The 13,626-nt window shown below is 41.5% G+C and overlaps 1 protein-coding gene across 2 annotated transcripts in view; it reads right to left on the bottom strand.

The window, feature by feature from the left end:
- The window catches only part of DOK7 (docking protein 7), a 125,043-nt gene that overhangs the window by 60,106 nt on the left and 51,311 nt on the right, over positions 1-13,626 (bottom strand). The window contains exon 5 of one of the 2 annotated variants that reach the window (XM_069070675.1): positions 11,302-11,421. The exons of the other annotated variant lie outside the window; for it this stretch is intronic. Within the exon in view, the coding sequence (XP_068926776.1) occupies positions 11,302-11,421 (120 nt within the window). The remainder of the gene's footprint in view (positions 1-11,301; positions 11,422-13,626) is intronic. 2 annotated transcript variants of the gene reach the window in all.

The raw sequence follows: 13,626 nt of genomic DNA on the forward strand, positions 1-13,626 counted from the left end.
TCTCTCTCTCTCTCTCTCTCTCTCTCTCTCTCTCTCTCTCTCTGTCTTCCTCTCTCTCTGTCTCCCTCACTCCCTCTCCCTCTCCCCAACCCCAGCCCACAGGGAAGGGGAGGGAGAGAGAGAGAGAGAAGAGATGGGGGGGGGGAATAGGGGAAGAGAGAGAGAGGGAGAAGGGGGAGAGAGGGAGAGAATAACAGAAATAAAAGTTGAGCCCAGATGATCTGACTCTAATCCTTCGCTCTCATTTCTCACTTCCTTTTCCAGATAATAGTCCACTTTGGATCCTTGCTAGCTGCATTACTATAGACCACTTAGCTCTCTCCTTATCTGCCAAATGGAGATAATAATACTTACATTGTGAGGAAAGGGCTTTGCAAACCTGAAAGCAGCATAAGAAGGAGACCTGGCATTAGGAAGTTTGCCCAGGGGTGGGGAACGTCTAGGTTTGAATCGGTCAAAGGGCTGCACTTGAGGACAGAGAGGACCACAAGGATGCAGGTTCCCCACCCCAAGCTAGGTAGAGCAGAAATACTGTTCTATTTTTTTAGATGAGAAGTTAATTTTCTTGCCAACATCAAATAGCTAAATAGCAGCAAAACTAGCAATGGAATTCTGTTCTGCTTCTAAGTTTCCTTCCTCCCCTAAGATCCTGCCCTGCCTCTAAAGCCCTTCAGGGCTGCTTTCTAGAACACCTAAAAAATGTCTCTGCCAAGGCAGCAAGTTAATGTTGGTCAACCATTGCAGACTTTGTAGATTATAAATACTTCAAAGCTTCAGAGGAACATCATACCCCAACCAGATGTTGGTGGCAATCTGGAGGGTATTTCAACAAGATTACTGTCAACAGTTTAAAAATGCCTGGCATCCTTAGCAGCTGTTGTACCGATGGCTATCCTTCCTTTTAACTGTTAAGTTCCTCAATTACATGAGGAATGGATCAGTGCAGAGGGAGGGCCTAGCTGTCTCAGAAACACAATTTATCTTCATTCTCCAAAAAGAGGCAACAGCATTAACAAGGAACCATTGACTCCACAAAGGAAACAACCTTAGAATCCCAGAGCTCCACAGGCCTTCAGAGGGTAACTGGTCCAAACTCTGGCTAAAAGATTTATGTCTACAATAACTCTAACCAGTAGCCAGTTCAGCTTCCTGCTGCTCTCTGGCCACTGCTAGCAATGAGGAGCTCATTACCTTTCAAAGAAGCCCAGTCTCGTTTTTAGACACCACATTTTCAGGAAGTTTTCCTCTCACTGAGCCAAACTCTAACAACATGTAACCTCCACCCATTGTTCCCAGTTTGGCCCTCAGGAGCAGAATGTGAAATTTTAAAAACTTTGCAGAGAATCTGAAAGTGTGTTGATAAAAGTTTAAAAATGTAGAATCCTAGGCACCTAAAAACTGCTCCTTCCTCAAGATCTTTGCTATTATGCTTCTCAGAAAAAGGACCCATTTTCCTTGTCACAATTGTTTAAGAAAAGTGAGGTGCTTCTAATCAGGAGAGCTAGGTCTGAATCTTAACTCTGCCAGTTAGAAGTTGTGTCACTCACCATACACGTGCAATTCACTTACTCTCTCCCAGACTGTTTCCTTGTCTATAAAAGAGGGCTAATAACATCATCACCTTCTCAAACACCCTTTTTGGTTGGTCAGTCATTTTTCAGCCATATCCTACTCCGTAACCTCGTAACGGGTTTTCTTAGCAAAGATACTGGAGTGGTTTGCCATTTTCTCCTCCAGTTCATTTTATAGATGAGTAAACTGAAGCAAACAGGGTGACATAATTTGCCCAGGATCACACAGCTAGGAAGTGTCTGAGGCCAGATCCGAACTCAGGAAGGTGAGTCTTCCAGACTCCAAGTCCAGCGCTCTATCTGCTAAGTCATCTAGCTGCCTAATCAAATACCCTACCCACTTCTCAAAATTGTTGTGAGGTTCAAATGGGAAAGTAGAAGTATTTTGTAAAGGTAAAGTGCTATATGCTAATTATTGCAGCTCACACTTGTATCCTACTTCAAATTTACAAACAGATTTTTTTACAACAACCCTTTGGGGTGGTTAATGCAAGAATAATTATCCATTATTTTAAAGAAAAGGAATCTCAGAGAAGCAAACTGAATTGGTCACACAGCTAATAATAATAAGTGTGGTAGCCAGGATAGGCAGCACTGTTATACTTGGAGTTCTCTGTTTGAGGGCTGAAAATCAGAAGCATAATTTCCCCTCAAGGCTTAGAGATCCTTGTCTTTTGAAGTTTTTAAAATATCTCCCTGTCTTGTCTTTCTTTTGTTGACTCCTTTTGGGCAGTCAATCCAGGCAAACTCCTCGGGGATTTGAAGAGGGCAAGATGAATCCATGATGCATTGTGAAAGTTAATTTCCTACAGATGAGGGAAAGGAAGGAAAGAATTCTAGATAGAGCTAAAGAAAATACAAACTCTTTGGCTTGACCTTTAAGGCTTTTCACAATCTAGTTTCAACACTCCTTGAGTCCTTTACCAGAAGGTCTTCTGAGTACGCTAGAGTCTAACAAAACTTGACTAGGAACTGGACCCTGACTATACCCTGCCTTCTCCCTCTCATCACTCTCTATGCAAACATATATATCTATATCTGTATATATATATATACATATATATACACATACCATATACATGCATACACATACATGTGTATATGTATATTCATTTCAGAGTGAAACATGCCTGCTTTTCATCCCTGCCTACTGAAATTCTTCCCTTGCTTTGGAACCCCGCTCAGGTACCATCTCTGCCACAAAGGCTTTCCTTACTCCTCTAGCTAAAAGTTACCTTTCCCTTAAATCTTACAGCCCTTTGTACATCACCATCACCTGGGTACATGTTCTTGGCATTTATGCATTTAATTGAATATACACTATATGCCTAGCATGGTCCAGTGGGAAAAGAGCTAGGTTCAGAGTCAGCAGACCTGAGATGGAATCTCTACCTTGCCATCTGCTACCTGTGGAATCATGGGCAAGTCATGTAACCTCTAAGTCTCTGCCTCCTCATCCTTAAAGTGAGAGGATTGGACTAGATTACTTATAAACTGCAAGTCAACTGTCTCCTGTCAAGATTACAAGCCCCTTGAGGAAGTGGACTTTCTGTACCTCTGTATCCCCATCTCTGGTTTGCCCATAAAAGGCACTTAATAAATGGTCATTGAATTTATTGGTATTAATCATGTGAGCTTTCTGAATTGATATCTTATGGAATGTGACAGGCTCCCTTCCTTGGGCTGGAGATGTGATTTCCCATGCACTATCCATGCAGACAGGATGAAGAATGACCCATACCACTGTAAGAAAGAAGTAGCTAGGTAACACAGTGGATGGAATTCTGGACCTAACATCAAGAAGCTCTGATCTCAAATCTGGCCTCGGACATTTACTAGCTATATGACTTACTCACTGTATGACTCTTCATCTATATAATAGGGATAATAAAAGTACTTACTTTCCAAGGGCAGCTAGGTGGCACAGTGGATAGAGTGCCAGGCCTGTAGACAGGAAGACCTAAATTCAAATCTGGCCTCAGATACTTCCTAGTTGTGTGACCCTGGGCAAGTCACTTAATTCTGTTTGTCTCAGTTTCCTCATCTGTAAAATGAGTGGGAGAAGGAAATGGCAAACTACTCCAGTATCTTTGCCAAGAAACTCCAAATGAAGTCACAAAGGGTCAGACATGCCTGAAAAGACTCAATAACAACACTCCCCCAGGGGCATTATGAGGATTTAACAAAATAATATTTGCAGCACTGCAAACTTTAAAGCATGATATAAATGCTAGCTATGGTTATTATTAAACCTTAATTTGTCCATTATAACTACAGAAGGCACCTCTATATGTGACCTGCCAATAAGTCATTTCACCTGTACTAGCAGCTTCTCTGAGATCCCAACTCCCTCCTCTGAATTGGGGCTAAAGGTACATGCCTAAGTAATAGAATCCCAGGATGACAGAATTTAAAGCCTTACCTTACATGGGCAACATAGTACCCAAACCAGGATTCACACTCGTGTTGTCTGGCTCTAAATCGAGTTTTCTTTCTACCACACCACACTGACTCTCTGAACAGAATTTAATAGCTGAGTGTGCAGACTATGCAGACTAGGCATCCCATCACCCAAACCCCATTTTTCATTAATAATTATAGCAACTTCTATTGATATGGTACTGATATTTAAGAACTACCAAACACTGTCCTCACAACTCTAACAAGTAGGTAACACAAGAATAATCCCTATCTTATATGTGAGAAAACTTAAGTAAAATAACTTAGCAGAGCCATGTGACTAGTAAAATGTCAGAGCCAGGGCTGGAACCCATGCTCTTTCAACTATATCTCTACTGTCTTCCTCAGCTGTGTCCTCTGAAGCCTGCAACTCACCAGTGGAATCCCCAAGTTTAGAACCTAAGAGCAGTGACCTGAAGACAGCAGGCAAATGATAAAATATGAAATTATGAAAGTTCTGAAGGAAAGAAGGATGCTAAAATATACAGACAACAAATCTGGGGAGCCCCTGGTTAAATTAAGTAGAAGTAAGTCCAATGGAACATGGCCATTTTGAAGATTCACTCAGATGGTTTATACAACCATGGTAGCCTGTGTGTGACATCACAGGACCAGACTTGAGGTACATATTTACCAAGAAGAACTCTCATTAACAAAGGTGTGAGACACAATTAAATCCCTGAAGAGGTGCTAGTCAATTCATCAGTCGAGTCTTGACATTTGCCACGTATAGCATCCTCAATGGGAACTAAACCTTTGTGCTTGGCTCTTAGATTACCGTACACTGGGGGAGGGAGGGTGGAGAATTTTGACCTCTGGGAAATCCAGAGGGAAGATTAAGCAAGCATATGACAATCTGGGTCACATTTCCCAAATACCCTTCTGGCTGAGGGACAGAAATTCTGTCCTTGCCCAAACCCCTTAACAAAACAAGCCTTTCTTCATTAGAAGAAATGCCTTTGGGTAAAGTCAAAACAAAGACTCCTCCAGCCCAGTGACCTTATGTAAACCCAAAGAGCCTTTGCCTGCAAAAGGCTTGTGCCTCTTACAGGCCCCTTACCAGGCAGCATATGCCCAGCTTCACAGACCTCCCTCGTCTCCTCCAAAGACCTACGGAGCTTTCTGGCTATAGCAGTCATCTGGTAAGAAATCATCATCAGATACTGTCTTGTAACGGCTCTTTTGCTGCTGTCAAGAAAAGTTACTTAAATTATGTGAAAAGTTAAATAGTTTAACTATTTAACATCTGAAAATTTTAACCATTTAACTTTTCCCAGGCCCACTTAACTATTTTTTAAAATTAACTATTTAACTTTTCTTGCACTCATGCCTTATCCCTCCAACTAGAACAAAAAAGAATAGAATTGGTCAGCTTTCCAGCAGTCATCCAGTCCAATCCATATTCTGTCTACAAATGCCTGTGATCATCCAGCTACAAAAGAAAATCTCCTGAGATGGGGTTCACTCTCCCCAGTGAAGTTCAAAGAACCATAAATTCATGGAATCGCAGCACAGAAAGGGACCTCAGAAGCCATCTAGTGAAAGGGGGATCCACAAAAAGTTATCACTGACACGTGGCCATTGAAACCTCACTTAAAGACCTCCAAACGATGCAGAACTTAGTAGAGACCCCATTGCGCTTAGGGTAACTCTGTTTCCTCTGAGTTGAAATCTACTTCTCTGTAACCTCCCCACCCCAGTGCTCCTAATTCTGCCCCCCTGGGGCCAAACATAATAAATCTAATCCCACATGTCACACTGCAGCTATGTGAAGCCAGTGATTATATTACCTCCTAAATCATCTTCTCTTCAACGGGCTAAAAACATCCCTATTTCCTTCATTAGCTCCTTGTATGGAATCTAGTCCCTTTACCAAGCTGATTGCCCTCCCCTGGACAGACTTTAGGTGATTACTATCCTTCCTAAGATATAGGATATGGTCTGACAAGAATAAAGGATGGAAGGAATACAGTCTCTCTCCCAAAGGACACTAAACTCCTTCTCATTCAGACTTGTATCTAAATTATCCAAAGAGTTCTAAAATCTGCGAAGAGGCATAAAACCACTGAAAGACCCAGTTTAAAAAAAACTCTGGGGACAGCCAGGTGGTGACACACACTAGCTCTTGTGACCCTGGGCTTAACCCCACTTAACCCCAATTGTCTCACACAAAGAAACAGACAAAAGAATTTTGCTTTTGTTGTGGTCTCCAAACTCACTGCCATTTTCCCATTTCTTAAAGGTTTATACAGTACTTTCTTCACAATGACTCCATGAGGAAGGTTATGCAAGTATTATGAACTCTTCTGCGTGTTAGCAATAGAGGCACAGAGACTTTAGGTAACTTCACTGGGAAGCATGACAGCCAGGATTTGAACCCAGGTCTACTGACTATAAAGTTAAATGAGGTTTTTATCTTTTGCATTACATCATGGTCTTTTTGTCTCTGTCCCCTATTTTTTTTAAATGACCTTTCTCTTGCTTTCACTTGCCAGATAACTGTGCAAGAACAAGTCTTCAAATGTAGCAGGCACTTGGATAAATAAATGTCTAGTGAATTAAGCCACAACTGTGACAAAGTCACAGACCAGCAGCAGGGGGAGCCAGAGCCCTTCTTTACAAAAAGCATCACATCACACTAGTGAGTGATCACACGGGAGGACCACAAAGGAGATGGATGGGAGGGACACTGCCAGACCTGGGAAGACACTGGCTCTGGAATTCTGTGATGTGTGAGTCCTAGAATGGAATTCTCCCCAGTGGCAGAAAGAGTCGGGACCCACTGTCCAGAAACCTGGGTCTTAATGCTGGGTCCAAAACCCAGTGGCAACTTATCACCTTTCTGAGTCTAAATGTCCGCATCTGTAAAATTAGGCCAGTGATACGGGCACCTATGAGGAAAGTTCCTTGTAAACTTAAAAATGTTTTAGAAATATGAGTGGTTATTTTTAATAGCTGCATTAGAAGGGCCCTTAGACAGCATTTAATCTAGCCCTTTCACTTTATTTTTTCCTTATTTTTTAATTCCCATTTTCCTTATTCCCAGCCCAGAATTTTTAATATTGCTTTTCAAGAAAACACAAAACTCCCTTCCTTCCTTTTCCAGTTATGTATTCTCAAACACTGTTTCCATTGTCTGAAACCTCACCTGTTGCAATTAAGAGCTGGGAACCAGGGACAACTGGCAAGAACCCTACCTGGATCAGGCTTTGTGCTTTATTCAATGTTAATATAGTATTATTTTGTGAAGTTCCTGTCATCAAGTGTGGCAAACTACAGAAATGAATGGCCAGGTTAGGTCCAATTGGCTCCAGTGGCTTAGCTGTCTGGGTAGTCTGAGGTCTCCTGCCATCTCCCTCTGGGTCTGTTTTGGTTAACTTTGACTGGTAACCCTCTGGGAAAGGCAGACAGAAGCTCGGGTGACATTTCTGTGTTCATCTGGGTATGGTGTGTGGTCCATATGTGCATGGTACTCTGTCTGAAGCCATGACAAAAAGTACATCAAAGAGGGAGCCTTCTTGTCCCACATGGCAGAAGAAAAGAGACCTCCAAAGTCCCAACGCTCTGGGGCCAATAAACTCCCTTGTTTAGAACACAAAGCTAATGCAATGAGGCCAAGGTCAAAGATTAAACTACTTATGAGCTGGCTAGCTTAGCTCTCAGCCGCAGTTTGGGCTTGGGGGGGCGGGGAAGGGGAGAAGACAATTCACTGCCCATGTCCTAGTGACCAGGGGTGGATGGCATCCCTTTTTGTGCGCAAAGGAAAACACCAGTTTCCCATACACAATATGCTCACACAGGGCTGTTTCTGGCAACTGCTTTGACTCAACCCATCTAGATGGATGGAGCCAGGAAACCGTTCAAATATTCATCCTGAGGCAAGGGCAAACTGATGTAAATTGGACCAACAGAAGATTTTGGCCACATGTGAACCCACTTCATTTGCATTTACTAATTCCATTTCTTAAGTCTCCACCAAGTCCCGTTCAAAGGCCATCTCCTGAATGGAGTCTTCTTCAGGTCCCGAAGGAACGTGAACTCTGCCTCCTCAACTCTCCCAGCATGGTGGCTATACCTCTCATGCACTAATCTCATTCTGTATTGTTTCCTAGTTTTGTGTGTTCCCATGTGTTTTCTCCTGGGCGTTGTGGCCTAATGGAAACAGCACTGGACTTGGAGTCAAGAGACCTAGGTTCAGATCCTGACTATGATACCTATTAATTGTGTGCCTTTGGCCAAGTCATTGAACAGTTCTAACCATCAGATTCCTCATCTGCAAAATGTGGATAATAGCAAACCCGACCTTCATGGGGTCATCCTGAGGAACAAATGAGATCATGTACATGAAGCATTCTTCAAACCTCAAAGTTCTATAAAAACGGAGGTTATCACTAATCCATTATTATTACTAGACCACAAAGTTTCTTGAGGACAGGCACCATATTTTGAGATAGCAAGAGGCAGCAGGATTTGGAATAAGAAGCCCTGATTTCAAGTCCTATGCTAGCTCTCCACTTAACTCTGTGATCTCAGAAGAGCCACTTAAACTCTGAGACTCAGTATCCTACTCTGTCATCTGAGGGTAGTAATATGTACACTACTTACCTCATAGAGTATGAGAAAATGGCTTTGTAAATTGTAGATGCTGCGTAAATCAGATCTACTGTTGTTATTCATATCTACATAATATTAATAATTCACTTTCAAAAATAGGGGAGGAATTTTAGTAGAATGTAAGTAGGCTCAATGAATTAACAATACCCTATGGCAGTCAAGCAAATAAAATCTTAGGCTATATTAATGAAAGGAAAACATCCAGAACAAAGAAATTAAGTGTCTCTGCCCAGGTCAGACTGATGTGATGTACTCTATGAAGTTCTGGTTGTCATAGCAAGGCTCTAGTTCAACTAGCTGTGGGACCCTAGGCAAGTCACTCAATCTCTACCTCAGTTTGCCCATCTGTAAGATGGGAATAATAGCACCTTGCTTCCAAGGTTGGAAGAATAAAATTAAATGGTATTTGTAAAGTGTTTTGCAAACCTTAAAGCATGATATAAAAGCTATCATTGTTATCATTATTATTATTATTTTCATGAACATGCAGAAGAGTGCAACCAGGTCAGTGAAAAGATTAGGAGACTGTGCTACACAAGTATCAGTTAAAGGAACTAGGAATATTTATCCTAGAGCAGAGAAGACTTAAGGGGAGATACAACAGTTGCCTTCAAGTGTCTAAAATGTTACCAATGTTTAAAAGACAAGATTCATTCAAAGACAAAAAAGAAAGAACTAAGAGCCATGAGTAGAAGTTACAGAGATACAAATTTCAGTTTTATATAAGAAAAAAAATTTATTTTGATTGGAGTGGTCCAGAATTAGGACAGGTTGTATTAGTGGTCAGATTTAGATGAAAGGGAGCTATAAGTTATCTGATCTAACATCCTTTTTGAATATAAAGAAACTAAGGCCAAAAGAAGTGACTTGCCCAAAGACACAAAAATAAGAAGGGGTGTGGTCAGAACTCAAATCCAGTTCCTACAAAGCTTCTTCAACTACCTCCCTCTACTCTAAGTCTTTGGGTAGCTAGATAGGCATCAGCTGGGCAGGCTCTAAAGGGGCTTCTTCTCCAGGTATGATTGATCAAGCTGCCCTCTGAGCTCCCTTTCCCTCCTGAGAGTCTGAGTCCATGAATATCTTTCCCAGAGATATCTGTGCGGGTCCTAAAAATTTCCATTACGTCTGTATAATTCTCATCGACATTCTAAGATTTTGACTATGGCCACTTTTGGAATAGGCTCAAAGAACCCCAACAGGACTTAAGACGGCTCAGAGCACTTCATGTTTTAATACCTGAAACTCATGGCCAGCTTTCCCAAGGTGACCAAATCTACAAGTTTTCCTTAAAAATCCAAGACACCTGACAAACATTCAGCTTAACATACTAATTATCAAAGGACCTTAGAGGACATCTCCTCTCATACTACAGAGGATGAAATTTCAAGGTCCAAAGAAGGAAAACCATTCTAAGTCTTGTGCTCTTCTTCCACCAATGATAACAAATGCAGCTGCCTGTCAAGTCTGGTTTACAAAAGAGTTCAGAGAGACTTTATTCCTCTAAATCCCACCAGCTCCCAGAACATCTCGGTTAATTTTGGTCAGAGACCTATACAGACCCTTGGAATAGCAGTTCCTAACCACAGCTTAATGGAAAACCATATGATTTGGCATAACCATCAAAAGGCAACGCCCTAAAGCATTATTTCAAAAGCTCCAAATACACAGATTTTCCCTGAATGTTCCAAAGTCTCATCTTTCAGCCTGCCTACTCCTCCCCTTATGAGGCTTGCTCAGAAGCACTAATATATGACATTTCTTCATCCCTTCAACTTCAAGGCAACATGACTCTTTGGAAACCATAAATATACTCATGACTATTTCTCTTGCTGCATCCACAACAAAGTCTGGGCAGTTTTTATTTTTGAATAAACAAGAGGGTTGTGTTTTCCCAAAATAGAACACTTTTCAGGAAGTAGGATAGTGCAGTGAAAAAAAGTATTGAACCCAGAGCCACAGAGTACTAGTACAAAGTCTCCCTTTACTTATTCTGTGAACTTGGGCAAGTCAATTCATTTTTCTGAACCTGTTTCTTCACCTAGAACAAAAGAGGGCTGTGGGCTAGGTGGCCTCTAGGGCTCCTTCCAGCTCAGATCCTCCAATAGTACAGTTCCTTCCAGATCTAAATCATAGGAGCATAAGGAATATAAACAGGATTTAGAGCTAGAAAGTACCTTAGAAATCATTTTCCAGAAGAAACAAACCCAGAGGAATTAAGTAATTCTAAGGTCCAGCTCAAACATTTACTAGCTTTGTGACTTTCAGCAAGCCATTCTTTCTCTATAATCATCAGTCTCTGCCAAATGGGGATCATAATAACTTAAGGATCAAGTGAGGCAATATAAGTGAAAATGTTGTGTGACGACAAAGTACCAGATAGTCATAAGCTGGTATTATTTAGGGGTCCATTTAGGACAAACAAAACAGAGACCAGTCCTAGTTGTAAGAGGAACATGAATGAGCTGAAAGGACAGCAAGCGAGAGGAGTTAGGTGTGCCTGGGACTGATAAATCTGGACTGCAGTGACATTTCAGAATGAAAACCACCCTGCATCACAGGGTGTGGTGTCTGCAACCTGCTATTCCAAGTGGAGCCATGAGCATTGGTCTAGAAAGGCGCCAACACTAAGGGGTCACTCTACACTTCTTATATTAACCTGGGAGGACGGGACGCAGGCCAAAGGGGCCTTTCGTGGGGGAGATGCCCCGGACGATACAGTCGAAAAGAAAGCTGATCTGCTCTCCTTCTGCACAAGAAAGGAAAAATACACCAGCCCCTGGAAAAGAAGAAAAAGAGGACATCATCAATCTAGGCTCTTGTTTTGACAACTGGGCAAAGAGTTAAAAAAAAAATACAAGACATGGTGTCCTGAAGAATGCGGACTGTTCGGCACCAGAGGAAATCAGTGTGATTTGCAAGCCAAGAATAAAATGACCCAATCTAACCCCAGCACACACCAAGAAGAAGAAGCAAAGGCAGATTCTATACTTAGTTAATCACTTCTCTAGTCCAAATAAACCTCAGGAGGGAGAGTCATGCAAATGAACTGAAAAAAATTAGAGCAGCTTACAAAATGAGCCCCATGACAGAGTTGCTGGATTTTTATGTTCTCGCTGCTACGTGGACCCTGCTTTTCTTTGGGAGCCTCAGCACTTCCCATCTCTGCTGATCCAAATAATGTTCTCAGGTGGGAAAGAAAAAAAACCTTCCTGTAACACTGAAAACCAAAACACTTCTGTCATTGACATGACATATCTAATTAGAGAGTAAATCTTTAATTGGTGGCAACATGGATGGAAAATTGTAACTGCATCATTGGCCAACAAAATTCTTTTTTACCCAGAATTTTGGATAACATTCTGTTCACTCTCACAGACCTGGGTTCTAGTTAAACAAAGCATATGACTATGGCTAAGTTCCTTTACCACTCTAGTCTCAAGTTCCTCATCTATAAAATGAAGGACTGGGTTGAGTGAACTTTAAAGTCCCCTCCCATTCCTAACTTCTAGGATATCTGAGCATAGTCAGACCCAGTTCTAATCCCAACAATTATGGGTTTACAATTTAAAACCTATGAAGTAGTTTCTTGAAGGCCACCTTTTTTTAACTCTTTATTCTATCAATAAATCAACATTTTAAGTGCCTACTATGTTCCAGGCAGTGTGTTAATAAGCACTAAGGGTAAAAAAAGAGGCAAAAGACAGTCCCTGCCCTCAAGGAGCTCACAACCTTTTATCAATTTCATTCTGGGTCCCGTCATAACAAACAAGGCCCCAAATAAGAATGGAGACTCCCTGAGAAAGTCAAAGAAGGAGTCAAAATGATGGAGTGAAAGACAAAGAAGTATGGCGTCCATCATCATGGCACAGAGAGCCAGCAATGTTCATGCATTCACTATTTATGGAACACCTACTATGATACTAAGTAAAATCCCAGGATTAGAACTGAGGAAGAAAGAGTTGAGAGAAGCTGTGGTCCTTGGGCCTCTTTGAGGAGGATAAGACATGCACACAAACAGTTATTACAGAGGCAAGCACATGATCTGTGTCACAAGAGAACAAAGAAAGAGCAATGGGAAGCCAGAGAAATGACAGCATAGAGTGGCCCAGGAGCTAGACCTTTAAAGACTGAGAGGAGGAGGAAGAGGAGAGATGGGCAGCTAAAGCCAGGGAAGAGTATGAGCAAAGATCAAAGGGGGGAAAGCACAGAAAGTTATAATAAAAAACAGTACTATAAGGGCATTCAGAAGAGGAGCTAAGCACTACATGAGAGTTATTGGGCTCAAGAAAAGAGCCACAGAGGAGACATATGAAACGATCTATAAAGGACCAATCCAATAGGCAAAAATGAGGAGGAGTGCATCAGAGCCATGGGAAACAAGGTAAGTACAGGCAAGGAGGGGGAATATTTGGAGAGAGGAAGGTGAATGTTGTGGGGAGAGATAATTCTGAGGGAAGGTGAACTGGGGCCAGAGTTATGCTGGCAAATGTTTTACAAATGACTCCTCTCCCCCCCCAAAAAAAAAAACTTACACAACACACTTTTAATTTGCATTATTAACGTTTATCCATCATTTTATTTGTTTATTATTGATTGTCTCTGCAACCAACAAAACAACAAATAAAGCTCTGATTTGTAAGGTTTGCTGATTTCTGAGGTGTAAATGCCCGCAAGGAAAATTTAACAACTGGCTCTCATGAAATGGTTTCAGCTAGGACCAGCACATCTCTGGTTGGGGCAGCCAGTCTACTAGCATTTATTAAGCACCTACTATCACCAGGCATTGTGTTAAGTTCTTGGGTTACAAAGAAAGGCAAAAGACAGTCCCTGCTCTCAAGAACTTATAGGCTCACAGAGGAGAAAACATGCACACAACCATGTACAAACAAGTTCAATACATAAGATATATACAAAAATATACATACGTGTGTATTATATATATATATATATACATATACATTACCCCCCCTGGTACTATATA

Source organism: Petaurus breviceps, unplaced genomic scaffold (genome assembly GCF_028583685.1).
Source record: "Petaurus breviceps papuanus isolate PSGF00001 unplaced genomic scaffold, PetGlider_PUasm1.0 140, whole genome shotgun sequence".
Taxonomy (NCBI): domain Eukaryota; kingdom Metazoa; phylum Chordata; class Mammalia; order Diprotodontia; family Petauridae; genus Petaurus; species Petaurus breviceps.